Here is a 19,536-nt window from a genome sequence, read left to right as displayed (position 1 = left end):
CTCATGCCTGATTTTCTCATGAGATCAAATGCATTTAAAAGGATCATATCCAAGATCATATTAAACTCCATTTGGCAGAAAACTTTAAAAAGTCTAAATCTATTCAATACTTTCTGCAAAGAGTAGTCAGTATTGTAAACTCTGTTCATTTGTTCTGCCAGATGTAGTCACCTTCTATAAATTGGTTTGCTGACCATGGGAATCTCCACAGCACAGACTTATATATATGGATCCCTTCTTGACCACAGCCATTCCGCATGAGAACAATAAAACTATTAATGACCTTCAGAGGACTAAGTGGGCAGCGTATTTAGTACTCCATAGTTTTGTACCATAGAATTCTATTATTTCATGGTTTTTGAAATTTAAAGACAAACCATGGCAACTTTCAGTGTAGAACATTGTACCTTGAGGTTTACTATTCAAATTTGCAGCTAAACTACAGCAAATAAGACTCAAACACACAAATTAGGTAATTATACTCTTCATCCCAAACTGAGGGACAAAGGATATTCAGGTAATGTTGGCTTAGTTTGCTGTGGCTTTCCAGATTTATCATTCACATTTCACCTTTAAACTTCTTTTGACATTTTTTAATGGTCTTTTGTAATGCACTGTCATGTAAGCAAAAAGTAATGCACTTTTCAGAATGGATTTTAAATATCTGAATTTCTGTCATACGTTTTCGATATACTGACTTCAGAGGTTAACTAAATAAAAAATGAGTTTCAACAGCATTTTACCCTTTCCCCTATAATTAAAAAAACATTTTGAAAACATACATTAATATTTATCTCACATCTTGAGCTGGTCCATCCAGGTTCACAAGAGCATTGATACCCATCAATGAGATCTATGCATCTGAAATACAGAAGAGTGTTATTTAGCTCTTTACTTATTTAGTTCCAGATATAGCACTAGTAGTATCATTCCATGCATTTCAAAGTAGTGGTCTGATGTAACCTACTGTAATACATAGTATACAGTACTTTTCAATAGTTTTATAATGGATTTCAAATGTGCCTACTGTGGGTGCTTAGGCATTTTGTAAGGATTTTGATTGTCACATTAGGACACATCTTCTCATTTCAACTGTTGGCATGTAACAGCTAAAGATTTTCTCTTAAGTATATTAAACACTAATTAATCCCCACTTACTGAATACTAGTTATAGTAATGAACAAAAATGCAGGAGAAATTGAGATAATGTCACTATATTAAATTAGATTAAGCAGGCAACATCTGTCATCTTTAAGTGTGCTTGTACTCTTACTTTATGAAAGAACAAAATTAAAAGTATATTTATCAAACATCCCATATCATTAAGTCTTGAATATTGTTAGTTAGGTACATTATCATGGAGATAATAATTGTTAAATAAGAATAGGCACCTTCCATGAAGACAAGGATTTGGTGAGCATTCATTAACATTTATCTCACAGTTTGTTCCGATGAAACCTCTCTTACAGTGACACTTGTAGGAACTGATGCCATCAATGCAACTTCCATTGTTGAGGCAAGGAGAAGACATACATTCATCTATATTTACTTCACACCTATCACCTGTTTAAAAATCCAGAAAATGCAACTAAGTTTTAAATTCTAAACTCAAACTAACATTATATTTATTAATATCAATATTTCCACATAATTGCTTTTATTTACATAGATTGTTCATATAGTTCACGATATTCATCAATAAAAAATATCCATGTGTAATTTCCTATTGTGTAAATAGCAAAAGGATGGTTATATTGACATACATAATTAAAAATGAGAACTATAAATTGATGACATCTGATTGATATCTGATATTTGAGTGCTACTTGAGAAGATTAAAAATTCAAGTTACCAATTGATGAGAATTGAATTGTTTGAAAAGACAAAAAGGAAGAACACAGAATTTTATGCAGCAATAAAGTTAAATGTTTTCTACCTGGAAAAGAAAAACAAATGCATGATAAAAAAGCAATTGATTGCTGAGAATATACTCAAAAAGAATATTGAAAAGAATAATAAATTAGCATGCTATACTAATTTACACATGGTACAGAAAAAAAGAAAGTTGGTCTTTTGCCAGTAACTGAAAATTTTGTATCTTTTTGAAAATAGAAAGAACTGAGAGAAAAGGAGAGATTCCTTTCAGAATTGCTCAGCAGCACCTCGTTCCCTTGTTCAACTCAATTTTGGCATCAAATATTAAAAGACTATTGAAAACTACTTGTGACCATTCTATGAGATTTTAGGAATGAAAGGTGTGAATCAAAAGAGCAATCAATAAGTTTATCGTTTTAATAACCAATAATGAAGTCAATTATGTATATTAACAAAAAATCTGTAGCATAAATCTAAAAAATGAAAATTAACAAATAAATATGAGCAGAAATACTAAAAAGTATATTGCAGAGCATATTCTAGTTACAGAAAGAAAATGTATTATTTGTTAAATAATTTCTTACAAATATAAAAAAGTACTTAAAAATAGTAACTGACTGCAAAGAACAAGTAGTCACTTTGTCACATTGACATTAATCTTGTGAAAGGCATAACATCCTTTCAACATCATTTTAGCATTGTCTCATTCAGACTGTAATGAATAATCTGTTAAGAAAACTTTCTATGAGTTGTGCAAGGAAAACTAGGCTGAAAAGGTCACTGAGCTTGTTTTTGTTGATTTCATCTTAAGTAAGATTTATTATAACTTAGTGACTAATACCAGAGATTTAGATTTTCTATTTATATTGTACTTTGTGTCAGTAATAGACTTATTTCAGGCAATTATTTCACATATATCAAGTCAAATTCAATTGGTGCTGATTGGACTGCAGTAAATTTGAAAGGTTGCCACCTATTTTGAAGTATCTTTTTCTTTGTTTCGACAAGGTTTGATATCCACTACAGAGAACTTTGCAAGATAAGATTAGACCACAGGAAACAAAATAATTAAAACAATTAAAAACTTTAATTTCCTCAGTTTGAAACTTTGACAACCTTTCTTTTCATTAAATATCAATTAGGGACCTTGGATATATATGCGTGGCTCTTGAGAAGTATATTTTCCCATTTAATTGAAAAGTGAATACAAGAACCAGAAGGATAAAATATAAAAATATCACATGCATCTTATAAAGTTATTTAGATATTTAAACTTTAGATTGGATCATGATTTTGTTCTTCTCTTTGTTTGAAGGAATATGATACTGATTTGAGGAAAACTTTTAAAACTGAAAGATAACTGAAAACTTGTAAGTGAAAGACAAATTTCTAAGAAACAATGCATTTCTCATTTGAACAAATGCAGTTCAATCTGGAGAAAAGAATTGTATTGATATGTTGCACTGAATATAATATGTATTAATATATAGTATGAATATAATATGTATATATTTCCTGTATTTCATATATTAGTATAAACACACTCACATATCTTACAGATAAAAATATGTTTTATCCAGTATAGTAATTTTTTATTATTTTAACATTATGATATAAAATGACATGTAAAATAAAATTGAAATAAGGTAAATTTGAAGAGTTGTACTATGTGTTAAAGGCATAAAGAAAAAAATGTTCTGTCACCACTCTAAAACAATGTAAGTATAGCTTTGTGTAAAAAAATTATTAATATTTAATTCCAAATCACTCTATAACATGAATGCCTCCAGGATACACTAATATTAAAATTATATACCTATTATTATTATTACTATTATCATTAGTAGTAGTAGTAGTTTTCATTTTCTTCTCCATTAGGCATGTTTTATGTTGTATATAATGGTCTTATTTAAAAAAGAAGCATTTTTATGCATTTTTTAGAGTCAAATGACAATAAAAGACAAAGTTTGCTGTTCAGCTAAAAATTCAACTTCTCTTTCTCTTCTTGGAATACAAGAAATCACATTTACTATGAGTAAAGCAATGTATTATTCACATTACAGTTTAAATATTCTGTCAGAGATAAGAACTGTTCTGTTCTTGGAGGTTTTCCAGATCCAACTGGACAAAGACTTGAGCATCCTTGTCTGACCCCATAGCTAAAACTGATTTCAGCAAGCAATTGGACTAGAGACCTCAGAAGGACCTGTCCAACTTGATTTATTCTGATTCAAGAATGAAATTTCCCCTGTACAGCTTGATCCAGTAACCTAGTCAATGGCAAAATGCATAGGATCGGAAGTATGATGTGGATACAAGGAGGCAAATGAAAATGCAACAAGTTTGTGATGATGGTATATGAAAAATTACTTGTGACTAGAATGTATTTTATTATACCCTTGTAATTTTTTTGCACTCTTTAATAAAAATCTGGTTAAATTCAACCTCTCCCATATAAATCCAAAAAGATGCTATCATGGCACATATTTTTTGGGAATAAGAAGCTCATCTTTATAGGACATGTTTTAACATATAGCATGCTGTGTTCTGCAAAGTGAAACCAGCATTCATTGCTTTAGATATTTATTGCTGTGAACGACTGAAACATCCACAGGTTCTTAAGTGATGAATTCCTTGTTTCTATCTTACTAGTTATATCTGATTAATTTGTTTCTTTCTTTCTAACTAGTTCCACGTTGTTGTGGGTTAGGAACCATATTTCCCAATTCAGTGCTGGCATTAGAACCATGCTGCCTCTTCCCTTCCCCCCCTCCAAATGGAGGCACAAAAGGCAAAGATCAAGAGTTGAGACAAGAAAAATTTATTGGAAAGAACAATGAGATAAGGAAATTAACAATAACAACAACATCAATTTAAAAAATTTACATGGAAAGCCCATTAAAATAAATAAATACTGGACAGTTTTCCCCAGCAGGTTTTCTTGACTGGAAGGACCCCCTCTCCCCAGAGGGGAGACTCCCTTTCCTCCTGCTCCCAACAATGACCTGAAGTGGTATAGAATAGCCTCCCAGCCCTAGTCATACCCCTTTCTAGCTATTACGAAAATTAACCCTGTCCTGGCTAAAACCAGTCAAGAATTTTTCAGTCCACAGTAAAACAAAATGCAGCATGAGAAATAGTTATTGAAATATTCTTATATAATTTAAAATATTTTATTTTCTAAATGCTACAATAATTTAATATGAAGGATATTAAATACATTTGCAACTTACAGAAAGCTCAAAGAAATATTATGGAGTCACAGAAGAATAGACTGGCATTATGAAATGTAGTGTTCCTTTGTGGTGTTCTCACATTAGAGCCTCTTAAATGTTCCCTTGTCTCAGTGTTTGTAGCAGAGCAATTTATGTGGAAATTGAGATTTCAATCCCCTGGGTCTTTGTAACTCTTACAAAATAAACTCCTTTAAAGCATGCACAATGACATACTTAAATACATTCAAAGATCCCTCCAAAGTTACACTTTTCACTTTGTGAAAAGTACAAAGTCTCTCCTAGTTAGCAGTAATAGTTAGGGAACAACTCTAACAGCTCTGGAGCTCCTAGGAGTGTATGTCACTTATCATGATTTTAGCATGGCTTTGACACTGTCTCCCACAATATTCCTGTACACAAGTTAGGACTTTATAGTCTGGAAGGGTGGACAACTAGATTGGCAAAAATTTGATCGTTGTTAATTGATCATATTCTATCAGGAGGCCTGTTAAAAAAGGAATATCGTCAACTCTACCACAAAGCTTAGAACACTGGAAGGCTTAAGTCTGATCTTTAGTCATAAAACCTGAAGAAAGCTTTGCATGCCGCAGATTCTTCCATGCATTTTGTCACAAGGTCCCCCAGCCCACTGAGAAATAGGTCCACTTTTTTGTTGTCCTTCCTTCTGCTCCCAACGTATATAAAAGGCTTTCTTATGGCATCGCACATTTTCCCTATTCTCAGCTCTAGTGTACCTTTTCCTTTCCTAATTCCAATTCTACAAACTTGGGCTATTCCTCCTAAGTAGCTCGTGCTTGCTCCTTTCACTGAATGTGTGCTGCTTCTCTGCATCTGAGCTCAGTCAGGTGTTTCTTATTCATCCTGTTTGCCATACCTTCTTGAACACTCTTTCATGAACAAGGAGGAGCAGCAAAGAAGCAAAGCTGCTACCATACTAAGACTTAACTGTATAAAGTATGTCTTAAGGCTCTTCTTAGTAAGCCAGAAGTCACTTTGAGAGGAAAAAGAATGTTTGTGTCCTGACCTTGGCTCCCAGGAGAGACAGTGAGCAGTCCCGATTTGTCGCTTCAGGCCAAATACTCAATGAGATTACACCTTACTGTTCTAGGTTCTTTCTGGCCTAGGACATCTTTCCTGAATAGTGGTCAAGCTCAACAAGTCCAGCAAAAGTGTCCCCTCCTTTCCTCACCAATCAGAATACAGCACAGACATTATAGCTCATCTCAGAAAAATGCATGAAGCAAATTTGTGCCATTCTTATGGTGTGTTCACCAAACCTAAAGTTTTTCTAAAGTTCCCCAAACATATGTAAATACTCTAATATTAAAACTAAAAGACAGACACCACAAACTCTACATTAAGTACAGAAATGAAGATCTGTCATTCTGCATGTTGAATTTGCTCTCAGTGGGCCAGTCTTTTGGCCTCTTTATATGTAAGCTGCCTCTTTCTTTAACATCTCAAGGAGCATGCCATTACATTCCTCCTATCTGACTAAATAAGTGGTCACTTCAGTTAGAAGTGTAGTTACCCTTCTTCCACTAGATATCCACAGCAAGAAACGCCATGAGGCTTCAGGAGTGCAGATGCAATCACTACCAGAGCTGACTGGCAGTACAAAGCTGTAAAAGCAGCTGGGAAGGTCAAAAAGACAAAGTAAACTTCTCTCCCTTTTAACTGATTAGGTTTTGTGGGACTTTTTTGTTGGGTGAACCCATTGTATGAAAAATGGAGCAGTTTCCATTGTCACATAGATAAGAGGAACAGCCGGGTCTGAGGTTGATGATAAGGAAGACTGGGCCTCAAAACTGACGTAAAAGATTAAATACAAGCTGAGTTATTTAAGCTAAGATTTTGACTTCATTTACCATATAACTTAAGTACACACTTAGTCACTTCCAAATGACAGTTTGTACTCATCTCATAGGGAAGATAAGAAAGAGAGATCTGTGCTTAACAGAATAACTATTTAAAGCTAAGGAATAATTACTGCTCTGCAGAAATGACTGAAATCAGTGACTTCATGGTACTTAGTCATTTTTTGGCATCTTTTGGATGATAGCCAGTAATTGGCCATTTGAACAGGGATTTTGAATTTGTTTAGCTCACTTTAACACACATTCTATTTTAGCCACTGAAATCTTATTTTTAATAATGACTGAAGGTGAGAAAGTGTTGATGGAAGGGCTGCAAGGCACCTTCTGTGAGAAGAGACCAGGGATTGCCTCATGACAGACACAGCTTCCTCTTTTAGCTTATAACCGTTCCCCCTTGTTCTATCATTACGTGACATTTTTAAAGAGTCCCTCTGTAGGTTTCTCACAGCCCCCCTGTACACACTTGAAGGCCGCTATAACGTTTCTCTTCTTCAGGCTTAACAGCGCCAAACTTTTTGGTCTGTCTCTACAGGAGAGGTGTTCCAATCCTATCACCCTTTTTCGTTACCCTCTTCTGGACTTATTCCAAAGGGTCTGTGTTGTTCTTATGCTGGGACACCTGAGCTAGACAGAGGTGGGTGTTTCCAGGAGTAAAGCAGAGAGGGAAAATCACCTCCCTTAACCTGCTGGGCACATTGCTTTTGCTGCAGTCCACAATATGGGTGGCTTTCTGGGCTGCAAGTGCCATGTTGACCTGACTTCCTTGTCAAACAGTTCCAGTTTGGGATTGTCCAGACCCACATGCAAGACCTTGCACTTGACCTTGCTAAACTTCATGAGGTTCCCTCAGGTCCATCTCTCCAGTGTGGCAAGGGCCCTCTGGATGTCATTCCTTCCCTCCAAGTAGATCAGCTGAGCCACGCAGCTTGTTGTCATTGGCAAACTTACTGAGAGTGCACTCAATGTTACTTTCTATGTTGCTGACCCATTAACTTTTTCATCTTTACTTTCTTTTCTTATTCTGTTGATGAAAGGGATTAATAGAACAGCTGGATGATCAGCTGGCAGCAGGACAAGGTCAACCCAACGCATTTAAAGAAAACCCAAACACTTTAGTTTCTCAAAGAGATCTTAAAATTGTTTTCTTAGCCTCAAATAAAGAAAACCAGAAAGTAAAGTCTAAGGAATGATCAAGTCGTTCAATGAAGACAGTCACAATTTGGTAATCCTAGAATATTTTCAAATTAAGCAATTAAAAATTAACAAAGTTCTAGAGTCAAAAACGTGTATTCTTATTAAATCCATTTTACAGCAGAGTTGGTGACCCAGACACTTATGGCTTATACTTGAATATATAATAAATTTTTCATTAGTGAAAATTATTTCACTTGAAGCATGTCTGAATCATCTGGGTTATATTTTGACATAAGATTATTCAGGTGGCAAGATTTAGAAGAAGAGGTTAACACCTCAGCCATTAAAGCGACTTTCAGGGCAAGAGATCGCAACACATTGTGTTTAAAATACACATGTTATACTGAGAATTTGAAGTGAAATTAATATCAGTGTTTTTGTTAATTTTTTTAATATCAAACTCAGTGAAATATTGAGATATATATTTTTTATAATTTTGTAGGAGTGCACATTCAGAATGTGTCAGACAGCTTTGCATCAATGAAGGTATAGCTGTACTCCTAGATTACATTTTGCTTCTAGTTTTAATTTGCTGGTTAAATTCCATTTCATTTATAATTCCACAAAGTCATGAAACTTCCGCTTGTTTAAAGTGTATCTTCAGATTCCCTCACAAAGAACCTTGGTAACCTATCAAGCCAAAATAATTGTTACATACTCTTTGGCATCCTTAGATTATCAAAAAAATTCCTGTATTTGCAGTAACATTTACAAAATCAAAGCGTTCTGAAATCATGTAGAGAAAAGCAGTCTCTGAGTAATACATATTTCAAAGGCTATTTTAGTGTAAAGAAGACTATGGAAGCAGAGTGTTTTCTTACTCAAAATATCTATCCTCCATGTACATTGTCTCATTAGAAAACAAAAGGTTTAGTTGTTAGTTTCTTTAGATTTGAAGTATAAATTTAACAGTTATTGTTATAAGTACTAACATTCATTACTCCAGCCAACAAATAGCTGTCTAGACCAAACAGATTTTAGATTCAGTGACTCACAAGGTAGCTTCCATTTAGTGTTTTTATATCTAACACTTTGGTACCACCAACCTACAAGCAGCAAGCAGTAACAACAATGATCTGAGTAAAGAGCTATTCTACTCAGAACTTTCAGAACTGCTTTATGAAATCACTTTACTTCTTATTTTGCTCTAAGAAATGAAGTTTCTTATATGGCAAGATTATATATCACCAGATTTTATTCTCCAAAGTATCTGGTGTAAGGATTTTAGTCAGGGTGCATTAGTGATATTTAGAGCTTAGGAAGATCATTGTTGCTGCCAGTGAAATCATGTCAGAATACACCTGAGCATTTTTCCTCTGAAAGGTGATCACCTTTTTTAAGTCTATGTGATATGCAAAGCATTAGATTTTATATTAGCAGTGTGGATAACAAACTATATTTAAATGGTTTACAAATTATTTCTGAAGTATTTTTTAATCTATTTAAAATGAAATAAAGTTATGAACAATGTAAATAAAAACCAAAATAAGATAAATCCATGGTGAAGTTAAAGTTCTATTTTAAACTTAAATAACTTAAGAATTTAAAATAAAAGATACATTTTATAACAAAATTTTAGAGGCAACAGAGCAGAGATCAGTGTCTAAAGACTGGCTTCTCTAAGACAGTAAATTACATGATGACCAGGAAAAACATTCAGAGTATCTAATAAAAGTTAGTACTTTTAAAATAAGATTTAATAAACAAAATAAAATATACTAACATAATTTGGCCCAGACAATTCAATGCATTTTAATTTGTTTCCAGTTTCCATTCATTTATAAGCGTATAATATTTTAATAGTTGATGATTAAAATTCTCAGCATATTAAAACTTTTTTTTAATTTAACTGATCATTGGAAACAATTCATGCTGTCATCTGTCTTTAAAGGGGCCTGTTCTTTGAAAGAAAAGTTCTTCCTAAATTACAGCTAATTGGAAAAAAAAGAATCACAAAAAAACCCCAGAACAACATATTATCCTTGTTGGTTAAATATGTTAGAGAAAAGCACTAAAGTCAAACTGCTTTGTCAATAATGAAAAATCAAGACAAAAGCACACCTGCAGATTGCTTGTTCCTTTTCAAATTAGAATCTCCTAAGTGCTCATGTGCAGATGTCTTGTCTTTTATTAATATAACAGGGAATTCTTACAAAAACACATATATAAAGTTTAATACAACTGTTTTAATATTTATTTGAAATTACATCTGCAGCACCACTGCCTAATGAACAGAAGTTTCTGTGGCACCCAAGAAGTACTACTTAGAACACAGGCCATCTGAAGAAAATATTGCAGGGGGAGACTTTAAAAGATTTAGGCAGGAAAATTATATATATTTTTTCACTTTTTGCTGTAATATCAAGGATAATTTTGAACAACAGTGCACAAGGGATATGTGGACTTAGATTTGTGGTGAATGGAAGAGGGATACACAGCTATATAGAAATTCCCATAACTGTACTTGTTCTTTGTTCTGTGGAGAATTACATTCCTCTCAGTTCAGTGGATGCAAATTGCATCCTTTTTTATCTTGTACTTTATGTGGCATTCATCACAGGCTGAGATAGATAGGAAAAACAATTTTATGCAGAAAAAAATGTAGAAATGATTCAATTTGAATAATTTCAACTGTAAATATTTCTGCAGTCATATGATCCCGTGTCTTTTCATGTTGCTTAAGATGGATCTATCAAAACATTGTGTATGAACTAGCTCAGCAGCACACTGAACATTTAAATAAAAGTCAACATCATTTTAGGGAAATTTTACTGCATCTCTATCATTAAATATTTTTTCCTGACTGTGTAAAAATGTACAGATTAGCACTAAAGGCAATGGTGTCAATCAAATTGGTCAAAAGTCAAGGTGTTTCTATGGTTCTGTACAAATTCGAATGACAAGGTAGTATATTCTCGTTTGCAAAATTTACTCTGTACCTATGGTAATAGCTTTTTTCCTGGCTGAATTAAAAAGAATACACATTAATTTTCTTTATACTATACAATCACTCATTTCAACTGAATGTATGGGTGATTAAAGAAATTATAATTCAAGTCTTAATATCAATAATCTTGAGCTACTTCAGGAGAATTAGATAAAACTATTTTTAAGTTAGTATTGATTTATCCTCCAATAAGGAGATTAATTATTGTTCTTGCTATAATATTAAAACCATGCAAAACCTGTGAAATAAGCTACTTGGCTGTAAGAGTAGATCATACCTGTAAATCCAGGTAGACAGAGACACTGATAGCCCCCAAGCCTGTTGATGCAGCTGCCTCCATGTAAACAAGGCAAAGTTTCACACTCATTTACATCCATCTCACACAGAGACCCATAGTATCCAGGTGCACAGTTACAAATGAATCTTTAGAAAAAGAAAAATCAGGTATGTCAATGGAAGTAACAATGGGATCTATGGGATCTTTCAAGTATGCAATACTTTAAAGCCATATGAATCTCCTGATGCCAAGCTGGTGTCCCTAATCCTCATCCATATTAAAATAATGAACAGAGTTTTCTAATTTCCATGTTTCTGAAGCCAAGAGGGCGATTTACTTTTTGTTAAATTAATAGAACAATTTGGCACAGTAATTTTAACTGAAGACTTAAGAAATTAATTAAGGGCTACTGATCTTCTGTCACAAGTCTCTGAATAACTTGTGAAGTGCTGTTGAACGAACACAGGGTTTGTACCAATCTAACAAGATCAATTTTCTTATATTTCAGTCTTTTTCAAAATTAAAAACCAAAAAAAAAATGTAAAAGTATGGAGGAAAAGGACAAGTTATGCAAAAGACATTTTTCCTTCTTTCTTTAAGATCACATAGGAATCAAAAAACTGAGCCAGTAGCATTTGCTTAGTACGTTTTAACTTGTCTGGTGAAGGTTCCATCCAAACCTATAATTAACATAATGAAATCAGGGAAATTTTTAATTTAGTAGTGACTAACCTGTTTATGAGATCCAGGCAAGTTCCATTGTTCTTGCACGGTCTTGATAAGCATTCATTAATCTCCACTTCACATAGGGTCCCAGTAAAGCCATGTTGGCAGGAGCACCTAGCAAAAAGGATATCACTATATTATTTTTAAGGTCATTACAAAAATTCAGGAAAAATATGGCAGATGTTGGGAGGTATTAATTAAATAGTACCAAAATCATGTTTGCTTTATACTGGTTACTGCAAAGGGCAGTACTTTAACAAGCACCAACAAGTAGAGTGTCTGAAGCCCTTGGTTATCATTAGCTGAAGGCCACAGGCTTTGTGCTGACCCCACTGTGCAAGGGCTTACTTAGAACTCACCTTGGCCTGAGCTGCTTTTCTCTCGTTTTGACACCTGCCCTGCAGCCAGCTGACTGATGCCCCTCATGCTATAGCTTCAGCTCTGGAATGGCATCTGCAGCAAGGGTGTGAGACACTGAGATGACCAGGGTGTTACAAATAATAGCCTTTTGTGTTCCACTCTTGAAGGATGGGATGACATCCAGAGGGATGAAGACAACCTTGAGAGGTGGGCCCTTAGGAATTACATGAGATTTACTGAGACCAAGTGCGAGGTGCTGCAGCTGGGTCAAAGCAATGCTGATATCAACACGGGCTGGGGGGTGAGCAGATTGAGAGTAGCCCTGCTGAGAAGGACTTGGGAGTGCTGGTAAGTGAGAGGCTTCAAGAAAGCTTGACGGAAGATGTGAAACAACCCCCTGTGAACATCATAGCTCTCCTGACAAAGACTTCCAGATGCCAGTGACCTGTAATAAGACTGCCAGTTCTCGAAGAAGAACAAGATCACTGATCACAGGATGCGCACAGACTTTGTAAGGGTAATCAAAGAGACATAATTTCAAGATTTCTTATATAACAGCTATAACTATATTCTTCATTAAGTTTTTCTATTGATTTCAACTCAGATTGTTTGTACTACTGTAAGTGGACTAACAACTCTGCTTTTTTAAATTGGATCCTTGTGATTTTAATTAGTCTTACAATAAATTCTTGGGGTCATACTTATGGTGTATATGCATTACTTTTTGCACACAAGAAGATTTAGACTGTAATGTAACTGTCAAACACATTACAAACCCTGCCCCCCTTCACTGAAGGTCAGCAAGCACTAGACATTCAGAATACAAAAGCAAAAGCTAGATGATAAAAAGCCATGTATCATATCTATCATTCAAGTAATTTTCCTGACCTGTAGTGGTCGACCCCATCCACACAGAGGCCTCCATTCTGGCATGGATGGGAGATGCACTCATCACTGTTAACTTCGCAGTAAGTGCCCTCAAATCCTGAAACACAGATTTCATTAATGGTGAATGAATGAACTCAACTACTTCATGTGAATTAAAAGGTCACAGATTCTCGTGGGCATTTGGCTATCTGAGCCCAGGACTAACTCAGACAATGAAAGTGGCTGGCTTCAGCTGCACTCAAAGCTGTTTAATAAAGTCCTGAGAGAAGCATCAGCAATGGCTACCTCTTCTCTTTGGGGCGTTTAAGCTGCAGCTCTTTGTCCCTGGTATCTGACTGAGCAGTGTTGCAGCCATGGCCAATGCCTAGCTGTGCAGTACGCTGACTTTGGCATGCAGACAGGCTCCCTGGCTCGCCCCTGGAGCTGCCCCATTCCCTGCAGCCTTGACTGGCCCCCTCTGCTGTTCCTGGACACAGCCACTGGTGCTGCCCTGCCGTGCCTCATTCACATACTGTCAGACTCGTGGCTGACTGCTGCTTCTGATGGAGCCAGCCCTTACTGCTCACTGACTCTAAGATCAGAACTACAAGTAGAAGTAACCCTGAAAGAACTTCCTTCAACTATTTTTGTTCCTTAGCTTCAGCTAGTTGATTTCCAGACAGTATATGAAGTCTCAACATACTTTAATGAATCAGAGAGAGCAGATTTGGATAGAGCATCTGGATAAATATACTGGAGAAATGCAACCCATTTTAAAGGACAGAAAAGCTTTCTTGGAGAGTGTGGGACAAAGTCAGAAACTAAAAGCTAATTCAGTAATTAATATATTAGAGAGTAGTGGAAGTTAGAGGACCACATTTATTCAAAGCAGTCAGTAGCTGAGAAAAAAAACAACTGGTTTTATATTTAGTGAAGACAAAATGTGATTAAGGTCTTATCTGCACAGTACATCACTTGCATAATACATTACATTTGCCTGTGTAAGTGTTCCAGAATATGTACTAAAATGAAATAAGACAGTTTTCAGTGATACATGAACCCTATTTTTGCTCTTAGACAGCACACTGCATCTTACAGCATTTGCATAAAAAGGTATTCTCCTAAATGCATCTTTGTGGAGAAATTCTATACATACCATGGAGAAACTATAGCTACTCAGTTGAATTTTGCACAAATTCAATGTATTTGTTTTCAATTGATGGAGAAATGAAACCATTGCAATGAGAAAACTATTTGCATTGTATTACTTATATGTGAGGACTGATTGCAGGTTGCCTAAAGACCGTAAATAGAGTTCACCCAAGTGATTTTGAACATCACTGATATAGAAAAATTAAATTGAAACAACTTTAAATTTTGCTATAAATACGGCAAAGGTTCTACTGAATTCTTTATTAAAACAATAAGCAAAATTTGTCAACTGTACTTTTTTAGATACCCCAATAAGAATAATATTTTTGGTTATGTTTTGTATTTGTGGTTTTCAAAGTACTTAATGAAGGTGAGGAAATAATGAAAGACCACTGTTAGAATAGTATGGCTTATTTTTGTCTAGAGAAAATCTTGACTGGAAGAAATAAGTGTCTTGGTCAGAGTTCCAAAGAAAGCTGTAGAAAGAAATCTCTGCTGGTACTCCAATATATGATCTAAACATGAGAACACATCAAAGCAGTTGGTATTTTCTTCTTATCAGGATTATTTCTGTTCAATAACTTTTGGGCCTGACTGAAATGAACTGTTAATATTTGCTGAAGATTTCACAGCAATGTCACTATAAAGCTGGGAAAATAAAGCCTGGAACATTTCTCAAAATAGCCTTTCAATTGTAGTAATTTATGTTGTCATGATATTATTTTTTTTCTAGAAATTTCTTGAGCATGAAAGGATACCCTCATTTATTTTCTATTTGTACGTTTCACAAAATTAAAACCCAACAATAAAACCAAAACTAAATCAAAACTATAAGGTCCAAAACAAACCAACAAAAAATCCCCACCAATCCCCCCAAAAAAGCTGTAAAAGAATGGTCATAATAGCAAGAAAAATTCTGTCTCAGTGTTCTGTTTTGAAATATATCCCTCAGCACAGAAAAAATTGTATTCTGAATGGTTTAGTTTACTATGTGCAAATGAGCCTGAACCAGAGCGAACCATCCAAATACTTTTCTTATCTGTAGCACGTGTAATCTGCATCTTAATGCTCCTGAACCTTCATCTATTCCTGCCTGTACTGTGATTAAGAAAAAAAGAAAGATAAAAGAACTATAAACTAGTACACCATGGACCAAGTTAGATTCTAGGCCTGGTTGTGTGAGTAGGCAGAAGTCACTGACACACAAAATATTCAGCAGGTGTTTGATACATGCCATTCAGTGCCACTGAGTAAGAGCAGAAAAATTCACAACACTGGTTTAAAAAGAAATTGGAGGGCATTAGTGAAGGTAAGACATTAGGACTCATAGGACTATTTATAGTCAATTTCCTCATCTGCAATTTCTCTTTTATTTTTAATGTTTGAAATTTCTAAAACTAAATTTGATTACTGAGTGGAAGGCTGTCAATGGGCAGGGAAAATGGAACTTAACTGAAAAGAACGCACTGAAGGTAAACCAATGTAAAATTATAAATAACTCACAGATATAGATATATTTTAGCTTTATAATTAGTTTAAAACATTTGTGAATGTATTGAATATGAGTAGATACATTTGAGGAAGTATCTCAGCGAGGTTAATTTTTGTAGTAACATAACATATTCAAGACTTTCAGAAATTAACAGAGATGAAAAAAAACCTGAAAATTATTACAGTTCCTTATTACAGTGTTACAAATAAAATCTTATTTATCTCTATTTTTAATTGTTCAGGTGGCATGAAAGTTATTTTATAGACATGAGGTCTAGGAACATCTGGATAGCTGTTACTTAAGATGAGACAGATGCTGGCTTTACTTCTGTTTCTCTGAAATATAGGAAATCCTGCATTTGTCAACTCTGTCTATGGCTCTTCTGGGAGTTGCAAAGTGATGGAATATGCAGCTAAATATCGACTGTCACAGTTATGGTCATTTCCATCTCCTTATTCCATTGCAGAGAAATATTATTAAATTGACCTCTGCAGGTAACAGGATTCTAATGGGATTCTTTTGCCCTGATCTCTCTACTGTTTCGCTCATCAGAACAGTACCATAGATGTTTCTCTCCTTACCATGAACTGTTTATGAACCAATGTTTGCAAACAGCAGAGATATAATAGCAGTCCCAGAATCATTAGTTCAGGTACTTAGGTTGTTCAGCATAACATAAGTAGGTACATGAATCAAAATCAGAGGTGTGTAAAATATTAGGCACTGTAAAAAGGCTATTTCCCTCTGTAAATTATGTATGCACACGTCTGAAAAAGAAACTGGCACTGAAGGACTCAGAAATTTGACAATTGGCAAACTCCAATTTGAATAACTTGTTTTTCATCACTTGTTTATTATTTCTGCTTGGTAGTATAAATTTTCTACATTATGATAATTTTCACTTAGCCTTGTTTCAGGTATTGGCTGAAAAATATTTTGCCTCGATTCAAATTTCAAGCTATAAGGTGCTATAGACCAAATAAAAATGATCACTAGCATCTAGAACAAAGAGTAGGTGTCATGGGAAAGCTATTGACAGGAGACTGATAAAAGAGGTGAAAAAGTCCAGGGAAAATCTGTGTAAAACAAGGACTTCAAAAATTGCCTTGAAGCATAAAGAATGTATTGCTTTTAGAAAGGACAAAGAAAAAATAGAATGCATAATTCCAGTAAAAACTGTTGCTATTGTTTCTCCTTAGAGATGAGTCCTTTTTATAGATTTCCCTGGAACAATACACATAATTTCATTACATCCTAAAACTGATGGCTTTAACCTTAAGCCCCATGCAAAAAACTAGTTTTTCAACATCTCAGTTTCCAGCTTTATATTTTTAAAGCTGCAATGAGGATAAATAAGATGACAAAGCTTTTGTGTACTTGTGTGCTGTAATGACAAATGTTGCTACCTCCTGTTCTTTTTACTCCTCTCTAAAACTGTGTGCTTCCAAAAGCTATGAAATTAAAAATAATAATAAAAAAAAAAAAAAAAAACAAACAAAAAAAAAAAAAAAAACAAAAAAACCAAAAAAACAAACAAACCCAAACCCCCCTAACTTTACAGCAAAACCACAAGGGGCAACTGGTCAAGAATTCAGCCTGCCTACCACCTGAAAGATTTTTCCTAAGCTGCCTAAATAGTCGGCAGAGCGACATAAACATTTCTACAGCATTATCAATTTCATTTTATATGTCTACTTTTGTGTGAGATGAAGTACATCAGAAAATAATACCTGCTTAATGTACTACTGTGGACATCCACAATCCAGATATTTCCAGTTTACTTCTTTCAATAATACATACATTATTATATTGGTCCAATCCCCCTTCTACCATAACTCATTAAGATGTTACTGAGTTAACACAAATGCTGGCCAAAAAATCCATGTTTCTGAAAAGAGTAGGTAAAGCTTTGATATGAACTCTCTCTATATGCATGCAATACTTAATGTGTAATATGTAGCATTTCCTGATAATTTTTCTATCACAGCTTAACATGTTTTTGGAAAATTGTTTCCATTGTAATAAGGAGGCTGCATGAACATCCTGAGGTTATCCTATCCATATTACTTGGACTAGTGAAGAAAGTTCTACATCTAATTTTAAAGAGAGATTAGTTTCTACCTTCTAAGAAGCAGGAATTCTAGGAACCACTTTAATTCAGCGACCTTGGCCTTCTCTTCTTCTCTTTAAGTCTGCAACAACTCTATCTGCCTTCCCTACTAGCTTGTCTTGCTACTATATAGCTACTATAACAATAACTACTAATAGTTCTCATAAAAGAATAAATCGCAGTTAAAAAAAGTCTTATTAGAAAACACAAGATATTTTCTGGCCTGTAGTTTATGGTTGCAAATTATCTTGTTATTCTCTGCAATATTTATGTGTTTATAATTACACAGATTTCACACTTTCTTAAAACTGTTATCTTTTATCTCCCATTTCATCATTAATTAAACTTGTTCATCAGTTCCAGCAGAGAGCTGATCTTGCACTCAGTAGTTGTATGTCCTCTCATAGTTTTCCTTGATTCTGAATACATTTTTTTAAGTTTTTTTTTTTTTTTCTTGGAGCACAATTCTTAGAAAGCATCACTATTTTTACCAAAATGTCCTATCTCTCTTTTGGGTTGCCTCTAAAACACTAACAGTTTTGTGCTTGCATTATCTAGAAGAGCATGGTCTAATGCCTAGACTTTTGCTTATTTACCCTCTATTTTACTTATATATGCAGCTGAATTGCTCTTTGGATCTTTCTCATGTAGACCTTTAGGGGAATTTACGAATAGTGGCCAAGACTCAGCTACAAATATTTCAACATTATTTAAATTATATAGTCTTGCTTACATCTCCTGCCTTGCTTTTCTGTTACACTAAATTTTCAGTTATATTATTAAGATTAATTCTAAGAATGGATTCTCTAATACTGGAAAGACATGTTGATAAATTAAGCAATAAAAATCCTGCTATGTGCCCTAAGTTTTCCATTCCTCCTGTTTTCTTTGCATTTCGTCTGTATTATTTAAGGAGATTCAGTGCTGGCTATATGATTAACAGCTCAAACCCATATGTCCTCACAATTGTCTTGATCAAACCCTTGCTTATCAATTACTGGTAAAGTATTTAAGAGGGGTTTTCTCTACACCTCTTGGGAAACTTGTTCTACAGCAGTGATTCTTAAGCTTTTGCAACAATGGCCCTCCCTTCAACATTTTTGCAACCTTGAATATACCATCGTGCAATTGTAAAGATCATAACTTTTTAAGCTGTTTAACCTGCTTCTGTGGACAATTTGACTTAAAGTCATGGTCTAACACTGTTCCATGATCTATGATATGAGAGCCCAGTTTTGTTACACAAATATTATAATCTATCTCTTTGAAGGAAAAAACCTCTGTATCTAGGACAACAGCTCAAGAGGAAGTTTTACATTAACAGTATTTGTAGAATTCTAGAACTCTTTATAGCAAAATCAGACAGCTATAGTTCCCCAATGTACATACAGGAACAGAGATGCAACTTTGTTTTATACTACAG

The 19,536-nt window shown here is 34.4% G+C and overlaps 1 protein-coding gene across 1 annotated transcript in view; it reads right to left on the bottom strand.

The window, feature by feature from the left end:
- Positions 1-19,536, bottom strand: part of EYS (eyes shut homolog) — a 700,592-nt gene that overhangs the window by 404,128 nt on the left and 276,928 nt on the right. Inside the window, exons 24-28 of the mRNA XM_063152992.1 lie at positions 13,381-13,477; positions 12,139-12,246; positions 11,407-11,552; positions 1,392-1,563; positions 783-861 (exon numbers count right to left, since the gene is read on the bottom strand). Of these exons, the coding sequence (XP_063009062.1) occupies positions 783-861; positions 1,392-1,563; positions 11,407-11,552; positions 12,139-12,246; positions 13,381-13,477 (602 nt within the window). The remainder of the gene's footprint in view (positions 1-782; positions 862-1,391; positions 1,564-11,406; positions 11,553-12,138; positions 12,247-13,380; positions 13,478-19,536) is intronic.

This window comes from Melospiza melodia, chromosome 3 (assembly GCF_035770615.1).
Source record: "Melospiza melodia melodia isolate bMelMel2 chromosome 3, bMelMel2.pri, whole genome shotgun sequence".
NCBI lineage: Eukaryota > Metazoa > Chordata > Aves > Passeriformes > Passerellidae > Melospiza > Melospiza melodia.
The sequence above is the reverse complement of the archived record's forward strand: the minus strand, read 5'-3'. Positions and strand labels throughout refer to the sequence as shown.